The 21,320-nt window shown below is 19.6% G+C and overlaps 4 protein-coding genes across 9 annotated transcripts; 1 reads left to right on the top strand and 3 right to left on the bottom strand.

Moving 5' to 3' along the window:
* Positions 1-1,088: 1,088 nt before the first annotated feature.
* On the bottom strand, positions 1,089-5,886 carry LOC122714064 (gamma-tubulin complex component 5). 3 transcript variants are annotated; one of them, XM_043935077.1, is made up of 14 exons: positions 5,333-5,500; positions 4,770-5,198; positions 4,413-4,672; positions 4,173-4,347; positions 3,893-4,103; positions 3,505-3,805; positions 3,248-3,444; positions 2,880-3,183; positions 2,578-2,797; positions 2,216-2,504; positions 1,944-2,144; positions 1,778-1,860; positions 1,527-1,686; positions 1,089-1,217 (listed from the first exon to the last, which is right to left on the bottom strand). In XM_043935077.1, the coding sequence occupies exons 1-14, from the start codon at positions 5,402-5,404 to the stop codon at positions 1,171-1,173; spliced, it is 2,949 nt and encodes a 982-aa protein (XP_043791012.1). In that variant the 5' UTR covers positions 5,405-5,500; the 3' UTR covers positions 1,089-1,170. The 3 variants fall into 3 exon arrangements, with proteins under 3 accessions (XP_043791012.1, XP_043791011.1, XP_043791010.1); XM_043935076.1 differs by lacking the exon at positions 1,089-1,217 and adding an exon at positions 5,823-5,886 and having other exon boundaries at positions 1,445-1,686; positions 5,333-5,409; XM_043935075.1 differs by lacking the exon at positions 1,089-1,217 and having other exon boundaries at positions 1,445-1,686.
* Positions 5,887-7,546: 1,660 nt separating this feature from the next.
* On the bottom strand, positions 7,547-9,817 carry LOC122714072 (protein disulfide-isomerase A6 homolog). The gene is made up of 6 exons (XM_043935090.1): positions 9,667-9,817; positions 9,281-9,471; positions 8,917-9,141; positions 8,593-8,799; positions 8,185-8,510; positions 7,547-8,113 (listed from the first exon to the last, which is right to left on the bottom strand). Exons 1-6 carry the CDS (start codon positions 9,680-9,682, stop codon positions 7,795-7,797), a joined length of 1,284 nt encoding a protein of 427 aa, XP_043791025.1. The 5' UTR covers positions 9,683-9,817; the 3' UTR covers positions 7,547-7,794.
* Positions 9,818-11,494: 1,677 nt separating this feature from the next.
* LOC122714076 (pseudouridine-5'-phosphatase-like) lies at positions 11,495-13,854 on the top strand. 2 transcript variants are annotated; one of them, XM_043935098.1, is made up of 5 exons: positions 11,525-11,670; positions 11,909-12,030; positions 12,260-12,478; positions 13,237-13,469; positions 13,583-13,854. In XM_043935098.1, the coding sequence occupies exons 2-5, from the start codon at positions 12,027-12,029 to the stop codon at positions 13,760-13,762; spliced, it is 636 nt and encodes a 211-aa protein (XP_043791033.1). In that variant the 5' UTR covers positions 11,525-11,670; positions 11,909-12,026; the 3' UTR covers positions 13,763-13,854. The 2 variants fall into 2 exon arrangements, with proteins under 2 accessions (XP_043791032.1, XP_043791033.1); XM_043935097.1 differs by lacking the exon at positions 11,909-12,030 and having other exon boundaries at positions 11,495-11,670.
* Positions 13,855-14,296: 442 nt separating this feature from the next.
* On the bottom strand, positions 14,297-21,309 carry LOC122714098 (DNA polymerase alpha catalytic subunit). Of its 3 annotated transcripts, none has more exons than XM_043935126.1 (22): positions 21,161-21,309; positions 20,585-20,776; positions 20,169-20,478; positions 19,779-20,082; positions 19,309-19,716; positions 18,531-18,899; positions 18,251-18,455; positions 17,902-18,170; positions 17,592-17,708; positions 17,337-17,520; positions 17,138-17,269; positions 16,881-17,056; positions 16,577-16,817; positions 16,363-16,502; positions 16,067-16,272; positions 15,723-15,984; positions 15,452-15,626; positions 15,210-15,373; positions 14,884-15,132; positions 14,739-14,814; positions 14,453-14,649; positions 14,297-14,357 (listed from the first exon to the last, which is right to left on the bottom strand). In XM_043935126.1, the coding sequence occupies exons 1-22, from the start codon at positions 21,174-21,176 to the stop codon at positions 14,355-14,357; spliced, it is 4,395 nt and encodes a 1,464-aa protein (XP_043791061.1). In that variant the 5' UTR covers positions 21,177-21,309; the 3' UTR covers positions 14,297-14,354. The 3 variants fall into 3 exon arrangements, with proteins under 3 accessions (XP_043791061.1, XP_043791062.1, XP_043791060.1); XM_043935127.1 differs by having other exon boundaries at positions 20,585-20,773; positions 21,161-21,192; XM_043935125.1 differs by lacking the exon at positions 14,297-14,357 and having other exon boundaries at positions 14,438-14,649.
* Positions 21,310-21,320: the final 11 nt, after the last annotated feature.

The raw sequence follows: 21,320 nt of genomic DNA, 5'->3' as shown, positions 1-21,320 counted from the left end.
CATCTTTATCAATATATTTTTTATAGTTTATTTTTTATTAAATTTATTTTTTATTAAATCATTATAATTTATTTTTATTATAAGTAATTTATTAATAATTTATTTCTGATTTTTCATCATTAATAAAATCTTGCATTTCACGATGTAATATATATGGAGATAAATTGATTGCAACAACACTTTCTTCTAGTTGATACCATCGTATATATGAAAATGTTTGTTCATATTCATTTAGAATAATGTCATTTGGTAAAGACTTTTCAGAATTTAAACTAGAAAATATAAAAATTTATATAATACTTTATAATTTAATAATTATTTAAAAATTTATTTTTAAAAACATTTAAATTTATATTTTAAAATGAAATACTACATATATATTCATAGAACTATACTTAATTTTTTAATATTTTATCATAAGTTTTGTAGCTTTTAAAGTTAATTTTTTTATTAAAAATAATTCATTTTGTTTATAAATTTAATAAAAAAAATATTAATTTTATTATAAGATATAATTTTAAAATATTCATTTTCTTACCTGCTGCTGTACCAATCTAATTTGTGTATAATCTTTGGAATAGGAATAGGCAAACCTGATGGTGGTAAGTATTGATAAGCTATTTCAATTAACAAACTACGACTGAGATTATTCAATGGATACATAGTTACATTATTTTCTACATAAATATCTTTTGTATTAATTTGATATTGCAACATTAATTCGTCTGAAAAGATTTATAAGGATTGACTAGGATTTTTGAATGAAAGGAATTATTAATATAAACTAATATGATTCGTGAAAAATAAATAAATAAATATTTTTAATATAAAAATTAGACAGAACACGATATTAAAGTTTTTATAAATATAAACTTACATAAATTTAAACATAAATTGTACAATATTTATATAATATATATTATAATATGTATTTCATGTGTAGTATATATATATATATATATATATATACACATACACATTTTTCTCAAGAAATGAAAGAATAAGATGTAAGAATAATAATTTTACATTATTCTAATTAATGATGAATTTATATTTTTTATTACTAGTATTTAATAAAAATAAAATATTTATATATCATTATGATATATCATTATGATATGTCATTGAATACAATTAATATTGAATACAAAAAATTTAAAAATATTATTGTTAAATACATGACATACTGCAGTTAAATGCAGAGCTTAAACCAGTCACTGTGAACAAAGTAATTAAAAAAAAACATTAAATGATAATTTAAATTAATATAGTAACATATTTATTTTTAGAATTAATGTTATTATAATAATAATCAAAAATCTTTATAAATTGGAATAATTTATAATAAATATTATTTGAAATATTAATAGAATTTTAGACTTACATTGGTAAGAATTATCATAAATCTTTATAAAATAGTATAATAAAACATTTAATGTTTTATTGTTAATTAATTAAACATAAATAAATAATAATATCAGATTGAGATAAATCATATAATATTATTAATAGAATTTCAGACTTACAATAATTTGCATCCTTATTCTGAACTGCATTATGTAAGGCTAAAGCAAGATATGTATGATATTTGTTATAACTGTTTTCTAATACATCTAATTCTTCACTAGCAAATGTTAACTTTTTATAATTCCATCGTGCTCTGATATGATTACACATTTCAATTAACTGAAATAGATTTATTTCTATAATTATTTAAAATATATTATATATATTAAATAATGACATTTCATATATATATATATATATATATACATACATTAGTTATTGTTGCCATTAAATCTTCATATTCAGCAGTTAATAAACAATGCTCATGAACTTTGTTTAAATATTCATTATGAACTATAATTTTAAAAAAATATTATTTAATTAATAAACTTATTTTACTAATTAATATTTTATATATTTTAAAAAATTTTACATACCTGATATAATTGTATCTAAACTTTCAGCCTGTGTTAAAGATTTTTCTAACATAAGACTTAAATTTTGTAATACTTGACCTGATAAATAAGTATGTACTGAAGTAATTGCATGTAATAAACAAAATCGCAAACTTTCAATGCGCCTTATATGAAACTGTTCCAATTTATTTCTCTTACACATTAATTTTGTACCTTCTAAATCTATAAAGAACATAATTATTTATAATGATTTATTAAAAATAAAAAATACAAATTTTTTATATTTTTTTTACCACTAAATCTTAAATTATTTAGCGTCCATAAAGCCCATTTTAATTTCAATTGAAATCTAAATATTTCGTTATATTTTATAAAAGTTTCTTCATTTAATACAATATTAATCGGCCAGCCTATTGCATAATGTAATGTTATATTATCAACAGCTATTAATACTTGATTTGTATGAATGTTAGAAACTGTAATAGACCAACGTGAACTTAAATCTGGCCACCATTGAGAAAGAATTTCTTCCAGTATGCATGATAAAAAATATGAATTATTCCACATTTGATTATTTTCAATCTAAGTAAAATTTAAATGAAGATTTAATTATTAAAAGAATAATGCATTGAATATTAAATATTTTATAATATACCTCATGAAACAATTTTTGATAAAATTTGTTCATAATATGGCCTGCTTCCATCATATAAACAGATCTCATTAACATTAAATGTAATTCTAATTTATATTCTTCAGACATAATATTTTTGACTAATTTACTAGCACCATTATATCGCGAAATTAATATATCTGCTAAAATATTTTCTAATATTTTTCTGAATGGTAATATATAATTTGATACTTTTTCAAGTCTAAAATATAATATTTTATATTTAAAAAAATAATTTTTTTAAGAAAATTAGTACATATATAATAAGAACTTTAAAGATAAACCTTTTGAAGATATTAGTTTCTATTTTGATATTTTGAATTTTAAGAATATTAATATCATCAGAATTATTTCTTTTTAATAATTCAGGAGGAAGATAATCTTCAAAAGCTTTTAATAAAAATGGATTATTAAACTCAGTTAATTGTTTTGTAATATTTCTTTCAACATCTTCATCATATTCATTTTTTGTAACTTCTTCTTGTTGAGATGAAGATATTTCTTCCTTTTCTTGTTCATTTGTATTATATTTAGAAATTTCTGTTTCTAATTTAATATAAAATTCATCAACCAATGATCTCTTTAATTCTGAAAAAATTATATAATAAAATATTTACATATAAAAGTATACAAATATAAAGTTATTATATACCATTTTCTCTTATGTTAATTTTCCATATATCTGTAATTCGATCCAAAGATACTAATAATTCAATACTTTGTCCTATATGTTGTATTTTTTTTATTAAAAATTGCATAATTGGATCCATTAAACATATATTATCCAAAGATCTCAAAGAAAATGTTTCATATTGTGTGCTATTTTCTGAAATTGCACTATTTGATAACCTAATATGAATAAAAAATTTATTATTTATACTTATTATTTTACTATACATTCCTAGTTACCTTGCAATTATAAATTCTTCTCTCCAATCTTCAAATCGGCCTTCACTTAACCATGTATCGATTATATTTAAATAAACAGTAAAACTAGCTAAATATAAACTAATACAAATATTAGTTTTTTCTCGATTGTGTGAATTTTGTATTTCGAAATACAAAGATGATAATAGTTTAGATGCACACTTCCAATTTGGATGAAGTATCCAATTAGATATAGATTTTTTATGAACTTCATATAAAATTTTTATATTATATAAATTTTTTTTTAAAATTGATGATAAAGACAAAAATGTAAAATTACTATCTAAAATCCAATACAAATATAAATTAATAAATATAGTAAAAATATTTATAAATATTCATTAAATTTAAAGGAGATTATTATTTATACCTTGTTTCATAAGAGTTTTTTCTATATTAATTATTTCATTTTTAAATTGTATTAAATGTTGTCTCAAAATAGCATTATATGTCTCATATGTTAAGGGTGGTTTTTTACAAAAATCATCCTGTTTTGAATATAATCTAATTCCAAATTGTTCTATATCATATATCATTGAAAAATACTTACAAAATGGTAAAAGAATACTATTAAATGCAACCTGAAATATTTTATTAATAATCTTATATAATTGCACAATTTATAAATAAGTAAATTATTATATACTCACAATAGTTAAACTAGGTATTGATATATTAGGACGAATAGAAAATTCTTTTGTTTCTTCATTTTGTTGAAATACTACCATTTGTGATGGAGCATAAAACATCCATAACAATTCTCTACATACTACATATTCACTAAGGGTTCCTAATGTATAAAAATTTCTCTCATTTGCTTTATACCTATTTAATATTAATATATTGAAAATATGATATAAGAAAAAATAATAATACAAATAAATACGTACCAAATTTCACAAAAATGAGCATCAAAAAAATTGCTTTTAACTGGATATTTTCTCCATTCTAATTCATTCCACCAACTATTTTGAACATTTAACAATAGCCAATTTTTAGAGTTAAGTTCTTCATTCAGAGCTAAAGATAATTTATTTAATTCTTTTTCAACAGATGGTATACATATTGCTTTATTTGAATCTGTAATATTTATGGGTACTTCAAAATTTGAGTGTATATCTACATTGTCTTCTATATCATTAGACCATTCCTATTAGAAATAATTAAATAAATTATAATAAACATATAAATATATTTTATAAGTAATTTTTATAATTTAATCAAATATTACAAATAAAAGTATTTACACTATCCGTATCACTTTTATAATCATTGAAAAAATTTTCTTGTCCCTCTTTTAAATATTCAATCCAATCAATTTCCTCTGTAATTTCACTTTCATTTTCACCTGTTATATTAAAAGTACATTCTCCACGTGTTAATTTTAAAGTTTCTAAATCAGATTTATATGTTTCATTAGCTAATTCCAATAATAAAGTTAATAGATGCCACTGTAAATCATATTGTGGATGTTGTTCAAAATTAAAACTTAATACAAATGTATCAACAAGTTCCTCAAATTTTTTTGCTACATCATATTTTCCATGAATAGAGAATTTTTTAATTAAAGCTTTAACAGCGTTTTTTGTACTATTGCTGTCAACAGATAAATACCGATGGTGCTTAATATTTGTCATACAGAAACGTTCACAAATTTGAAATCCTTCTTCATTTTCCTAAATATAAATAATTTTATTTATTAAAATTTATAATTATTATTCTATTAATATTTTAATAAAAATTTTAATTTATGATTATAATTTTAGTTTAAAACAGATTAAGTAATAAATATGTATAAAATATTAATTACCTCAAAAGATGTAATTGCTGTTATTAATTGTTTTATATCATTATGAATATCATTTAGTATTTTTGTACCCATTTTTACTTAAAATAGAAAAAAAATAGAATTAAGATGAAAAATTAATTTGACATTGAACATTTAAAAAATGTAACGAAAAAAAAAAGTAAAAATGAATAGTTTATTCTTAATAGAAAATATTTTATTTCTAACCCTCTTTAAAAAAAATACTTTTATATGTTTATTTTTTATACAATTTAAACATTACACAATTATAAATATTTTTTTTATATATAATTTTAGTTTCATAATAATAAGATTGAAATACTCGTTTTATTAAAATGACAATTCTATCAAATATTTCTAGAAACAAAAAATAATGAATAGCATGCGCATAACTTTCAAAACATTAAACTCCATTTTTAAATAATAAAATTAAATTCTTTTATAATATAAAATAAATGAAAACGATATAAAGAGAAAAAATTATTTTTCTTACTTGAAATTCATTATACTGTTTATGTTATGCTGGAAATAAAATAAAAATAATCTTTTAAGAGACTAAAATTTCGTCGAAATAATAATAATTTGTAATAATATTAAGTATTTACTTAAGATTAATGTTATAAAAATAAATATATATAATGTCATATTTTTTTTTAATTATAAAAAATTGCTTTTATTAAAAAAATTAAAAATAAAATATTATTTTAATAAAATATTTTTAAAAATGTAAAAAGATATTATTATGCATATTATTTATATTTATTTTAGAATCGATGATCATTTCGAATAACAATTTATTATATTAATTTGCAATTTAGAAAAAACGAAAAAATTAACATAATGAAAATTATATTTATATTTCTAAAATTAAAATTATATTTTTTCAAATTTTAAAATTTAATATTTTTTAAAATAATATTTACAATATATGATAAGTATTTAAAAATCAAAACTATTTCTTGAGCACATAAATTTTACAAAGTATAAATAACAAAATGAGGAAAAAATGCTAAAGATATTTATTTAAAAGTAAAATAGAGTTTGAATTGAAGATTAACGCCATCTCGTGAATATTTTTAAAAAAATATCTTTAACATTCAAGAAATAACAGACGATTAATTCTTATCTTGCTACTTTATTTTTTTTATTTGATTAGTTTCATTTGTGACACTCTGGAAATTGTGTTGATTGCTTAATTTCGATTTTATTTGTTTTTTTTATATTTGTTCTGTTTGTTTATAGTTGCTTTGTAAAATTTATTAAAATTCATTCGAGATGATTTTGATATTTGATTAAAAATCAAAAGACAACGAGAAAAAATAAAAATAAAAAAAGCTTATGTTATATATATATATAATTTTATTATATTATAATTTTAATAATAAAGAGAAAGAAATTTTTTTATTTTAAATTACGTTTAAGTAATTTAAGTAAGTAATAACAATTAAGAATAATAATAGTTAATAATTAAAAATAATAATTAATATAAATTAAATGAAAATTAATATAAATTAAATGTAAAAATGTATGTAAAAATATGTATTATGTATATTTAAATAAATGTATAATATATTTAAAACTTTATATTTTTCTAAAATTAAGATTAAGTAATAAAAATTTTAAACAAGAATAAAAATAATATATATATAAACAATATTATAATTTCGTGGTAGAATTTATTTAATAAAAACATAAACTAAGATTACAATTAGTTAAATTTAGATAAGATAATATTTTATATTCATATACAATAAACATATTTTATATATTATAATCTTTTACATAGAGAAGAATATAAAATTTATTTCTATATAATCATGATGGAAGACCTGTATAACTCAGTCAAACAATGAAATCTTATATAAACATAAAAATAATAATGCATGCTCTAAATATGTTTAAATTTATAATTGCTTTTTTTTATTTTGGTCCCATATTAGGGAGAACCAAAAATATTTTATGGAATGCATAATAACATGTTATATATTACCAGTAATTATTTTAAATTTATAATATTCTCATAAAAAAGTTTTTGTTTAAATACATATTGTATATATGTTAATTTTTATTATAAATTTTATCTATTATCAATTATTACTTTAAAAATGTACAAATAATTTTTTATTTTTATATAATAAAAATTAAATTTTTAAATTTAATTTTATTTGAAATAAATTATATGATTCTGATGGAATGAATAAATTAAATTTTGTAAACTTGGCTTCAATGGAAGAATTATTGTTTAAACACTCATAACTAACATATTTAAACTTCCTAAGAAGTTTATTTCAATACAAAAGAAATTTATAACATGATAAAAATAATGATAATGATTATCAATATACATTAATACATACATAGTATATTAACTGATAATAATGTTATATAAAAATAAATATCGAATTATTTTATTAATATATGTATATGAAAGTGCGTTTGTTTCAGAGAAACACTAAATTTTATAATTACAGTTCGTCCTTTTCATCAAGATCTATATCACTAAGATCGATTTCTTCTTCTTGTGGAAGTTCAGCATCTTTACCATCCCACGATTTAGTTTCAAGAATTGTTGGTAATTGAGCTCCTTTTAAAGGTGCTGTACCTCCTCGTCCATAACTTAAATCTCGTAAAAATTCATTTATACCATCATATGAAAAACTACCCTTTAATAAAGAATATTTCATTTTCTTTATATTTACAGCTGCTAATGCTGGATAACCAAAACCTCCAATTTCTAACGCTTCCTCGATATGAGGTTGAGCACCAGCTTCAGTCCAAACCCAACTATAAAAAAATATATATATTGTTTTTAAAATTCTATTTTCATTAAATGATAAATAAGACGGATAACATACCCCCACATTTTTTGTTTATATTTTTCTCCAAGTTCATTTAATATTTTTAAATAGCCATTTCTGCATTCTGATTGACAATCTAAAATATGCGGTAAAACGGATATAACACATAACGGTTTATTTTCACATACTTCTCTTAAACCCTTTTCATTTATAATTTGAAGTACTTCTGGTGCTGGAACATTTTCTGCCAATTTCTCTAATGCCCAATTTACTATATCACTACTTGTGCGACCACCATCATATTCTTGCACAAAATCAGTAGATTTTTTACCAGGTGCAAAATATTTAATAGTAGGATATCCTTTTATTTCATATTGGCTAGCCTAACATAACATTAAGATTTGATTGAAAATCAATATTATATACATAATTTTAAATAATATTTTTAAAATGAAAATTACTTACTTTTATTCTATTTGCAGTAGCATCAATTGCTCCTAATTTAACTTTACCTTTAAGTTCTGATGCTGCAGATGCCCAAATAGGAGCTAAATTTTTACAATGACCACACCATGGTGCATAAAACTCAATTAACCACATATCATCTGAATTCATTACTATATTATCAAAATTATCATCTGTTAATTCAATTACATCTTTGGAATCTTTAGACTGTAATAACAATAAAAAATTTTCAATTATTAATTAATAATTGAAATTTCTTAAATTTTTTAAATTATTTATCTTTTCCTTTTTATTTATTTTTATTTTTTATGTAATTATATTTACCTTAAAATCCCCAGTACTTCTTTTTCCTCCTAAAATTCTACGTGCTTTTTGACCAGCTCCATTTAAAGCAGCATCAACAATTCCTGCTGCAGTTCTTGGTCCATTATAATCTTCTGGTTTATTATCAATACCAAAGATTTTAATCGTAGGAAAACCTTGTATTCCATATTTTGCTCCAAGAGATTTATGTTCATCTGCATTTATTGCACCAACTTTTACAATACCCTATAAAAATTTATATTACAAGTTTCTAATAGAACAAAAAAATAAATTATTTTTAAATAAAGTAAAATATTTTTATATATATTTAATACAAAAATTACTTTTTATTTAATACAGTATTTATATTTAATATAAAAATTACTTTTAGTGCAGTTGCAGCTTTGTTATATTCAGGTGTCAACATTTGACAATGTCCACACCACGGTGCAAAAAATTCCACAACCCATATATTATCACTATTTAATACCAAATTGTCAAAATTGTTTGGTTTTAGATTTACGACATCTGAATTGGAGTACAAACAATGAGCTCCAGAAATTAACAGCAAAATACCTAAATAAAACAAATATAGCAATATTAAATTATTCTCAACTAATATAAAATCAAATATTAAAAATCAAATAAAAATAAAAATATTAATTGAAAAGATAGAAATGTATATATTATAACGATATATATTTACCGGTAAGATTTAATACTTTAATAAATGAGATATATATTATGTATATATTGGTTTTTAAAACTTACCTAAAAATTCTTGCATTTTACTTAGCAAAATAAGACAATGAGTTTACAATTTCTTTCAAGAAATCATTCACAGAAAAATCTTTCAAATATAAGAATAAAACGAATACAATTTTTCCTTGCAAAATTCAATCGTCCTATCTGTTTCTCCACTCTTTATAACCAAATATAATTTTTCGTGGATTGTTCTGATTGGTCATTCATAATCAACAAATATTCGCTACAATGGAATCATCCATTTCAATGAGAATAGCCAAAATTAGACTATTTAATTTATAAATTAAAATTATTACATTTCATTTTCTTTATAAAAAAAAAATATTATTATAAACTTGATAAAAAATGATGCAAATAGATGATATAAGTATTTCTATATAATATATAGAATGAATTATACTTATTAAATATGATTGATTTTTGTGCACTAACAATTACTTAATAAAGTTCTATTATTTAAACTAATATATTATAATTATTTTATATATAATATGTTTATAAAATAATAAAGTTGATTAGAATAAAATAAGTACTGATATTCAATAATATTTATAATACTATTTAATATTTGATTATGAAATTTCGATTTAATATATACAAAATCTATATTATTAATTTTCATTCTCAAATTTTTTATTACATATTTATTCTATATTAAAAAGTTAATACTTATCTATTTTAGATTAAAAATAAATTATTTAAAATTGAAAATATATTATAATTCATTATCTACTAATAAAAATATAATCTATTTTAGGTACAAAGTATAGTGAGAATAAATTTGGTAACAAAATCATATTTCTATATATAATTAATCAAGTTTATTTATAAGAAATTATTAGTTTGAGATTCCTTCGATTTTTTGCTTACAAAATTTTTGATTCAATATATATTTTTATTTTTAAATCATAAAAAAATGCAATAAAATAATCATAATTTAATATAATAATGTGAACAATATACTATTAATATTTTCTATATTTATATTAAAATAAATATTAAAATGTAATAACATAAAAATAATTAAAATTACTAAACTTAACAAAAATCAGTAAATATTAAAATTTGTTCTTTTTCTAGTATAAAATGATCGAATATATATTTTTTTACATTAATAAAATCATCATCACAAAGATTTTAACTTTTAAATCCTATTTTCAAAAAACAAAACAATATCATTTAATCAACTTTATAAATAAACTTATACAAAATAATCTTATCTTTAACAATATAGATAATCATAAGTATATTTTAGCTTATGATATAAATGAAGTATATTAAAAATATAATCATCTAAATAAATTATAAAAATAAAAAATCGAATAAAATATGAACAGATTTCAGATAGGACCAGCTTCATCTAATGCAAACTTTAATTGTTTATAACTTAAATAAATTTTAATCGAAATTTTTATATATTTTTGTTTTCTAGAATCGATATGCTAGACGTAAAGGTATCTCATACATTATACATTAATACTTTATATATAAATTATATCATATTTTTATAAAAAAACTAAAATAAAAAATTAATACTTATAAATTTTATAAAATTTAAGTTTAGAGATTTATGCTAGTATATGCAATATAATTAATTACTATGAATATGAAATCGATTTGTGCTGCAATATATTATTGCGCAATATATATTAATACATATATTATTATAGTATATTTTGTTGTATCATTATTTCTTATCTGATGAAATATATATAACAAACAAAAATTTTATAAAATCATGAAAATTAGATTACATCTATATTGAATACAACTATACAAGATTTATTTCTACCATAGTTTATAGTCTAAGACTCTATAAGATATTAATAAAATAAATTTCTATATATATTTTTAGTTACTTAATACTATAATAATTTAATTATATAAAAGTTATAAAATTAATTATATAAAGTTATTAAAAGATTGAAATTTTAACATATTCAAAAATGTCGCAAAATCAATATAAAAATGTTACACATTGTATTTTTGATATGGATGGGTTATTGCTTAGTAAGTGATTTGTATTATCTTAACTTATATTATATTTATATCCAATAAATTAATATATACAGAGAAGGATTATTTAATTAATAATTAAAACTTGTATTTAATATAATAATTAAAAATAAATATTTTATTTTACAAAGTTTATATTCTTATAAGTTGGACAAAATCTAATCTAATCTGTAAATAAGTAAATATTCATTTATAAGAATAAAGTAATTTTGTTTTGTCTATGTATATATAGAAATGAATAAAATCTCAATGGCAATTATTAAGAAATATGAAGAATATAGATTAAAGTACATCATGCATCTTTATGGACAGATACTACTGTCAATGAAAAGGTTAAAATAACACTCATCATGCGTGAGTTGGGAAATTGTATTAGAATTTTATATATATATATTATATATATTTTTGAACATATATATAAATATTCTTATTAAAAATTATTCATTTTAAGTATAAAATTACTTTCAACAATTTTCATAAATTAATATTTATAAATCAATTTAAATCAGTAATTCATAAGTAAATTTTATATTGCACATTAATTATATAAATAATTGCATTAATTATATTAAAATCTTAATAGATACAGAACTACTTTACACTGAAGCCTTTAATCGTATTATAAGTTTCTATGGAAAAGAATTTACATGGGAACATAAAGCAAAAATTATGGGTTTTAAATCTAAGGAAGTTGGACAAGCTTTGATTGAAATGTTTTCTTTACCAATAACAGTAGAAGAATTTGAAAATAAGATAACTAAAATATATCAGGAATTATTCCCCTCTGCAAATCTTATGCCAGGTAATTTATGAAATTATATTATATTATATAATTATATATTAGAAATTATTAAAAATAATAATAAAACTTTAAGAATTTATAGTATATATTAAAAGAAGTAATATTTAATTAATAAAACATTTAATTTAGATTGAATTTAAAATTGTTAGATTTAATTATTTATATTAAATATAAATAAGAAAATGTATCTAAAAGTGATTAAAATCTTAAAATTAATCTTAAAAAAATTTAAGCAAAAAGATATGATAAAAGATTGTTAGTAATATTAATAAAAATCATAATAATATTAAAAATAATAATAATATAATATAAAATTTTTTTTTTCATTTAAATGCAAAATTTATAAATGTAAATTATTTTTGTAAAATGAATAAAATAAAATTTTTTAAATTGAATTAAATTAACTTATTCTTTATAAATATATCAGAATAAATTAATTATTGTATTTATTGCAAAAACTATTTTTTATGCAGATATTGATATGATTATATTTATGTGCAATAATTTTAAAGAAAAGAATTTTATCTGTTTAATATTTTAGATTAAAAATTATTGTGAAATTTTTTTCTCTTAATAAAAAGTTTTTGTAAGTTCTTTTTTTTTTAAGCTTTTTTAAAAAGATTTTATATAAATTTAAAAAAAGATTTTTAAAAATTATTTTTAAATACAATTTTTAACAATTTTTTTTAACATAATTATTAAATATAATTATTTTATCATAAAATCTTATTTTAAAATATACAATTATTGAAAAATAGGTGCTGAACAATTGTTGCAACATCTAAAAGAAAATAATATTCCAATAGCATTAGCTACAAGTTCAAATAAAGAAAATTTTGAATTAAAAACTCAAAGATGGAAAAATATATTTGATTTGTTTAATCATAAAGTTCTTGGTGGTTCTGATCCTGATGTTATTAATGGTAAACCAGCACCTGATATTTTTTTAATTGCTGCAAAACGTTTTATTGACAATCCTGATCCGTCAAAGGTTTGTTACAATTTATATTTTTTTTTCCCCATATATTTATTTATAAATTTAATTTATTATTAAAAATTTAATAATTTATTATTTATTATAAATTTAATTTATTATATTTTTAGTGTCTTGTGTTTGAGGATGCTCCAAATGGTGTAAAAGCTGCATTTAATGCTGGGATGCAAGTTGTTATGGTTCCGGATCCAATGTTACCAAATCATTATATTGAAAATCCAACAATAATACTAAATAGTCTTGAAGAATTTCAACCTGAACTATTTGGTTTACCACCATATAATAGATAATTTGTGTGGAATATATTTCTAAGAGATAGTAATAATACTTAATGTGTCATTAAACTAATTTTCTTATTAATAAATTAATTAATAAATTTTAAGTTGTCAATTTCTATTTAAAATTAATATTAATTCTCCAATTTTTTTTTCTTATTAAGATTTTTTTAAATTAAATAAATTAATGTTCAATACATTTTAATTACAAGTGAAAAAATTTAAAACTTAAACTATACTTAAAATAGAATATATGAACACAAATTGAATATAAATTTTTTATATGAGATTGATTAAGCATGTTCTCATGAACTTGTATGCCGTTTGACGAACTTTTCATTTATACAAATTTGTATTCATTGTTCATCTTATTAAAATTGTTATAGATCGTCTAGAAATATAATATTTTCTTAAAATATGTCAAAAATTAACTGCTAGAAATTATGTTATTTTCATTAATACAAGCATAAAGGTTATTTATAATAAGTAGAAGTTATTTTATATTGCTATTTAACGTTTCGCGTTTTTTATTCATATAAAACGTAAAAAAAAAAAATTTTGATAAAATATATTTAAATATACTTAAAAAAAAATTATTAAATTAATTTTACTGAAACAGAAAAATTTAAATTATATCAAATCAGTAGCAATTATTTATTTTGTTAATGTAATAAATTAAAAATATTTTTTTTAAATATTACTTACCATTTCATTATCTGATCCATCTGATATTTCTATAATATCTGTATATAAACTTGGTATTTTTGATTGTTCATCAATATTTAAAAAAATTGTATCTAAACATACAACAGAAAATGCATTTCTTCTTAACATCTTTTCCATTGTTTCTTTTAAAGAATCATATGCTTCTCTCATGCCTTGTGGATATTGAGATAACAAATCTAAAAATAAATTCATTTTTAAATTATATAATAGTTTTTTTTATTATTTTTTTTAGATAAAAAAGAAAAAAGAAAATTTGAATACTTGCTTTTATATTTTGATTGACTCACATTAAAAAGGTGGAAATAAAAATACATTTGATTATAAAGTTTTGTATCTGTAAACTTTAAATAATAATGAATTTTAATATATTTAAAATATTTGTAGAATATGTATATATATTTTTAACTTACAACTCTATGTAATTCACCATCTTTACATTTCCTACAAGTTGGATATGTTGAATTAAATCCTAATGGTAATATTTGTGTTTGTTTACCACATATTGGATTTTCACATTCTAACCATCCTTCATAATATTCACTAACTGCTTTTCGTACAGCAAGTGTCATTGCATTTTGTATTATATGAACATATGTCCATGGTGGTATCTTACAATCTGGATTTGAACAGGAAGCAAGTGATAATTGATTTCCTGTAGACTATAAAATTTTATAATAAATAACAAATAAATTAAAAAATAAATATATATAAAAGAGAAAAATGCTTATTGATTTACTGTTTCGATTATAATATTTTTAAGTATAATTTCTGACTGACATTTCTCATCTTTACAATTAAATTTCAAAGGAAGACAATACTTAAATTTATCTTCATCTGTTAATGGTATATCACTGTATTCTTCATGTATCATTCTCTTAGATTTATAAATATTATCTACACCTATCAACAAAATTTTATTTATGATATTTAATAATTTATATACAATTTTATTATAATTGATATCAACTAAAATTTTACCAAGACATTTAGCTAATAAAACATCATCAAATCCTTCAATTGGGTCACAAATTCGTAAAACAATAGGAAAAATTTGACTTAATAAATAATAATTAACATCTATTTTTAAAAAATCATTCTTTTTATATTCATCAATATGATATGCTCTTTCAGTTGCAGATTTTTCAGTTCCATCCTAACAAAAAAATAATTATATATTTTATGATGTTTATAATAATGCATATATACATATATAAAAATGAAATGATGAAATAAATTAACAAATACGAACGTCACATATAATATAAGGAACAGTATCTCCAGTTTTCCACATTCTACCACCTTCTTTGTTTAATCGTAAAGCTACTTGAACATGAGCTTGTTTAGTATCCGGATATTCATTTGGATTTTTAGATAATTGTTTTGTAATGACCAAAGATGATAAGGAAATTTGATTTTCTCGAACATTTTGTGCAACATCATGTAATATCATAAAAATTTGTTCTATTCGATCTTCACATGGTTGATTAGAAAGAAGGTGATCCAAAATTTTTCTAAAAGCGATGATTATTATAAATAATATTAGATATGATTTAAGATTTTGTTTAAAAAATAATTTATTTATATTTTACTTACTTTCCAGTATCACAAGCTAATTGACACCAATCTCTTCTTACAATATCAAGACCTTTATGTTCTTGTGTTAATTCTATTTGTCCATTAGGTAATTTTGTCATTATAACTGCAGCATATTTTTTTTTTTGTAAAAGCAATAAATAACGGAAAACCCCATCAATATCTAGTTCTACTCGTTTATATAATTTGTTGACTTCTTGTTTAATCTATAAATAATTTATTAGTATTAATTTTTTGGAGTAAAAAATAATTATTTTATATATTATTATATATTATATTATTCATATAATACTTACTTTTTTTCCAACAGAAAAAACTTCTTCATAATCTAATAAATTTGTATTTATCATTATAGAATCAGTATCTCCATATATAACTTCATAATTTAATTTTTCAACAAGACTTTTTGTATGCTGTAAAATTTCTCGACCTTTTGCTGTATTAATTAAACGTATTTAATATTTTATATATAAATTTTCAAATAAAATTATATTTTAATTCATACTTTACCTGTAACCATGGCAGCAAGTCCTTTTGCATAAAATCTACAATGAGTTGCACCTAAACAACCATACATAGAATTTGCTGTAAGTTTTAAAGCCAATTGTCTAATATTATATTGCATCTTTAATTCAGGTGAAATATTTGTTGCTTTCATTAATTTCTTTACTTCTCCTCTACTTTCGACTAATTTGCGAATTTCCGTTGGAATTATTCCAGATTCTAAATTTGACTCAGGAATTGATAAATTCTGTAATGAATGAAGTGAGGCTCAAATTGATTGTTTTTAATTCATAATAATAAATAAATTTACCCCATAATCAGCATATGCAGCTCCAGGAACAGTAGTAAAACATAAATTATATTCTTGAATTATACTAGGATATAAAGAATTAAAATCCATTAATAAAATAAGTTTATCATAAAATCCCTTTTTTGGTTCAAGAACTAAACCACCAGTATAAGCTGCTTTTTTTCTAGTAATATTTTCTACATATAGAATAATAATGATTATAAATAAATTATAAATATATTAGAAAATAATAAATATTTAAAAAAATATATATATACCTTCATTATCTTTTCCTTTTTTCATAATGCGTTTATCAGGTGTTATATAATGTTTCAGATGAAATGCATGTAATAATAAATATTCATTTCTTTCTGCACGGCCTGCTGTTAATGTTCTTGATATAACATTTCCTATATAAATAAAATAAATATATATTAAGTAAAAAAATTATTATTTTTAACATTTATATACACATACCAGCAATACATGTAATTTGTAAAGCAAGTGGAAGGATATTGAGATCAAAAACAATAGATAAAATATACAATGCTTCTGTCAATGTTATTTTAATTAAATTATCTATTTTGTTTGAGGTATCATAAAATGCAGCACATTCACCGGGTTTTATTTCTTTGCATTCATTTTCCTTTTTCTTCAATACCTATTAAAATAATTGTAATTTAGCTTTTTAAATATTAGAAAATTTCAAAAAAATTAATTTCAAATATTTACTGTTGTACAAAGAGATTGCAAATCATAACTTCTAACTTTGAGGTTTAACTCTTTAGCTGATACTTGTATATCACAAATGGGTCGACCAGCTAATACTTGATTTAAATTTATTTTTCCCTAAAATATATTTCTTTAATTTTTTTTTTATAATACATATTTTACTTATATAATATATATACATATTATATATATTATATATATAATATATATATATATATAATATATACTATATTATATATATATATATATATACTATATATTATATATATAATATATATAATAATATGTAGTATATACATATATACTATACTCTTATCAAAGGAGGTGTTGAACGTCTTAGTCTTCCAAGTCTACTCCAATTTGAAACTTTTAATGTAATCATTCTATGCATTAAAATATCAAATTGAAAACCACAATCATATCCAATTAATAAATCTGGATCTGCATTATTTATTATTTTTAATAATTCTTCAAGTAAATCTGTTTCTGTTTCAAATTTCATTACTTTGGTATATGAAATATTAGAAAGCATTTCTCGTGCTTGTTTTGGCCAAGGTATATCATGTGGATGTGTAATTACTATATGAAATAATGTCAAAATGAATCATATTAAAAAGTTATAAGTATATAGAATATTTAATTCAAAAAAATCAACATACAACAAAAATGTTGCTGAAATGGTGGTTTTGGTGGTTCTTTATCAATATGATACTTATGATGTATAAGTATTGCAACCATGACTATTTCATTTTGTTGTAATTTAACATTTAGAGATGTTCGTATATTTAAAGTTGTTATTACTAATGGTGGTAATGTTTGAAATTCAGAGAAAACGGATATATTTTCCATCTTCATGCAATTTACCTATTTATATAGATTATTAATGTTTTAATGTTTATTAATAATAATAATAAATTTCAATGAATAAAATTATTATACCTTTATTTTGCACCAACTAGTTTGTATATTATTAGGTAATGGACATTTAATTTCTAGCCAACATGGTCCTTTAATATTTCTTTCTATCAAAAGTAATTCTAAAGCATTTACAGTTGTTCCAAAAACACGCTCTATTGATGGTCCAGAATAATCAGAAGGCATAGGTGGATAATGCGCCGCATATCTTACTTCCAAATAATCAGATATTGCTGGAGTACCTTCTTGCTCAAAAGCATAATGTTTTGTGACTTTGCTGCTTCTAAATTCTTTTATTCCTAATTTATTTGCAAATTGATTAAATTCCTTATATACATCTTCTATTGTATTTAATTGTTCTTCTTCATTATTATCTTTAAAAGATGTTTTTATCTAAAATTTGCATTATTATAATTAATTTAATAAATTAAAATAATAAATAATATATGTAAATGATAAAAAACTATATAATATATGATACAAAGTATTAGAACAAAGATAATTTTAGAAACTAAAATACTTTTTACAAATTGGAGTAGAAACTAAAATTAGAAAATAAAATAAATAAATAAAAAAATTGATATGGAAAAATATTAGTTGAAACTATTTGTTAATTATTAAATGAAGTGAAGAACAAATCACAAAATAAATGAAATGAATGTGACACTCATAATTTAAATTGTTTATAATTTAATAAAATATTTTTGTGTACCAATGTGTTTTATATTTATTTTGATTTTTGCAATTTATTCTTCAATCTCATGAATTAATATTATATATATACATTAAAAAATATACATACATATACTCTAGGGAGAAGATAAATTCTTCGTGGAATATTCTTTACTGTTAAACAGCAGGAACAATATTCTTTTATAGATGGTACAAAAACTTTTCCCAATAAATATACAACTCCAGGTTGTTTATATGGATCTTCATATGCATCCCACCAATAAAATCTAAATACTTCTTCTTTATTTGCATTAGTTAAAAGTGGTAAAGGCAGTTCTGTAATATTAGTATTAGTAGCTATTTCGATATTTGATATTTGTGTTGTAAATTCAACATCTAATATTTTATCAAAATTTTCTTCTTCAATATTTTTATTTTTTGTTTGAATACTTAATTTATGTTTTTTATTTTCTGTGTTGGTAGATGATATTGATTTTTCATTGTAATCAATATTGTCATTTGTAAAATCTGTACAGAACTGTAATAAATGAAATATATTTTAAATATTATTTTAAAATATTATTAAATAAAAAGACTTACATCTCCAATGAATTGGCTAAGATCTTCATTTTCTGTTTCAATTATTTGACTATTACTTGAGTTTTTAATATCTTGTTTTAACTGTATATCTAATGTTGTATTTGAAGCACTTGTGATTTCATCATCTATAATTATTTGACTATTACTTTGATTTGAAATAATATTTTCCATTTGACAATTTAATTTCATTTGCTGTAAATTTATATTTTTTGATTTGTCAAAAATGACTAAATCATTATTATCATCAGATTGTATTTGTTCACATTCAGAAGTTGATTGTAACTTTGTTTTGATATGAATATTTCTAAAATTATAATTTATTAATATAATATAATATTAATTATATTTAAATATATATATATATATTAAAAATAATATAAAAAATATTACTTTTCATTTAATTTAGATGCAGTACAAAATTTATTTCTAACAGTTTTCAATTTTGACATTTCTGGACTACTATTTTTTTTCAACTCAGACATTAAATCTCCTAAAATGTTATCATCATCCAATTTAGCATCACATTTCTTTTTAGAAGACATATTCATTAACATATTTTGAATATTTCCTTTCATTTTAATATTATCTTTCTTGTTTTTTTTAGGACCTGTGATTTTATGCTTTCTTGCTTCTTGTATACTTTCATCATCCAAATCATCATCAAAAATTTCTCTACCATCTTCAATATAACCACTTTCTCCTTTTGTAACAAATAAATAATTCATAATAATCTTTTCCTTTTATTTTTAATAAGAATAAAAAGTTAATATATTATATTTATTATTGTAGATATATAAAGTTATTACCATCATCAATAATCCAATTATCATTTTGTCTTTCTATTACAGTTTTAGTATATTCTTTTTCATCAACTTCTTCATAAACATTTTCTAATTTATCAATTTCATATTTATTTTTACTACCTTTTAATTGTTTTAACTTTTCTAAAGCTGACAATCTTCCAGTTTTATCAATCTTTTGACGTTTAGTTCTACCTGCTACATTTATAATTATTATAATATATAGTATAATGTAAAATAAATATTTTAATAAAATATATATTGTATAAATATATTGCAAAATTTAATAATAATTTAATAAAATTTCAAACTTTATATCAAAAATAAAAATCTTGAAATATTTAATCATAATATTTATAAAATTCTTTTAAAACAATAAAATATTAAATAAAACAATAAATGAAAAATTAAATTAAAAATTTTTAACAACTTTAATAACTTTAAAATTGTTACTAAAAATCTTATACAATATTTAAATACAATAATAAATATAATAAATGTATATAATTTAATTTATAATTTAGATAAGTAAATTTTAAAACAATAAATTTTATTAATTTTATAAATTTTCTAAAAATTTACATTGGGTGTCACTCATATTTTCCAATAAATTATTCTAATATAGATTATTAAATTAAAATATCATAAAATATTAAAAATAATATCTTCAAAAAATAAAATGAAAAAATTAATAAGAAGAAAGAAATTGATAACACTGGTTAAGGTTTTAATGGCAGATATA

The sequence above is a fragment of the Apis laboriosa genome, unplaced genomic scaffold, assembly GCF_014066325.1.
Source record: "Apis laboriosa isolate Shangri-la unplaced genomic scaffold, ASM1406632v1 scaffold27_cov151, whole genome shotgun sequence".
In the NCBI taxonomy this organism is placed as follows: Eukaryota; Metazoa; Arthropoda; class Insecta; order Hymenoptera; family Apidae; genus Apis; species Apis laboriosa.
This window is presented reverse-complemented; position numbering and strand designations above follow the sequence as displayed.

What these genes read in the sequence shown, in the direction of transcription:
- LOC122714064 (XM_043935076.1), bottom strand. Translation starts at nt 5,404, where the DNA reads ATGGGTACAAAAATACTAAATGATATTCATAATGATATAAAACAATTA. An exon ending in ATAAAAGTGATACGGATAGT is followed by an intron (nt 4,673 to 4,769) that starts GTAAATACTTTT and finishes TATTTCTAATAG; the next exon opens with GAATGGTCTAATGATATAGA. An exon ending in AAAAACTCTTATGAAACAAG is followed by an intron (nt 3,806 to 3,892) that starts GTATAAATAATA and finishes ATTGGATTTTAG; the next exon opens with ATAGTAATTTTACATTTTTG.
- LOC122714076 (XM_043935097.1), top strand. Translation starts at nt 11,607, where the DNA reads ATGTCGCAAAATCAATATAAAAATGTTACACATTGTATTTTTGATATG. An exon ending in TATGGATGGGTTATTGCTTA is followed by an intron (nt 11,671 to 12,259) that starts GTAAGTGATTTG and finishes AAATCTTAATAG; the next exon opens with ATACAGAACTACTTTACACT. An exon ending in ACAATCCTGATCCGTCAAAG is followed by an intron (nt 13,470 to 13,582) that starts GTTTGTTACAAT and finishes TTATATTTTTAG; the next exon opens with TGTCTTGTGTTTGAGGATGC.
- LOC122714098 (XM_043935125.1), bottom strand. An exon ending in TTCCTTATATTATATGTGAC is followed by an intron (nt 15,627 to 15,722) that starts GTTCGTATTTGT and finishes TTTTTTTGTTAG; the next exon opens with GATGGAACTGAAAAATCTGC. An exon ending in ATGGTGAATTACATAGAGTT is followed by an intron (nt 14,815 to 14,883) that starts GTAAGTTAAAAA and finishes TATTATTTAAAG; the next exon opens with TTTACAGATACAAAACTTTA.
- LOC122714072 (XM_043935090.1), bottom strand. An exon ending in AAGCTGCAACTGCACTAAAA is followed by an intron (nt 9,142 to 9,280) that starts GTAATTTTTATA and finishes AAATTTTTATAG; the next exon opens with GGTATTGTAAAAGTTGGTGC. An exon ending in TATAAACAAAAAATGTGGGG is followed by an intron (nt 8,114 to 8,184) that starts GTATGTTATCCG and finishes ATTTTTTTATAG; the next exon opens with TTGGGTTTGGACTGAAGCTG.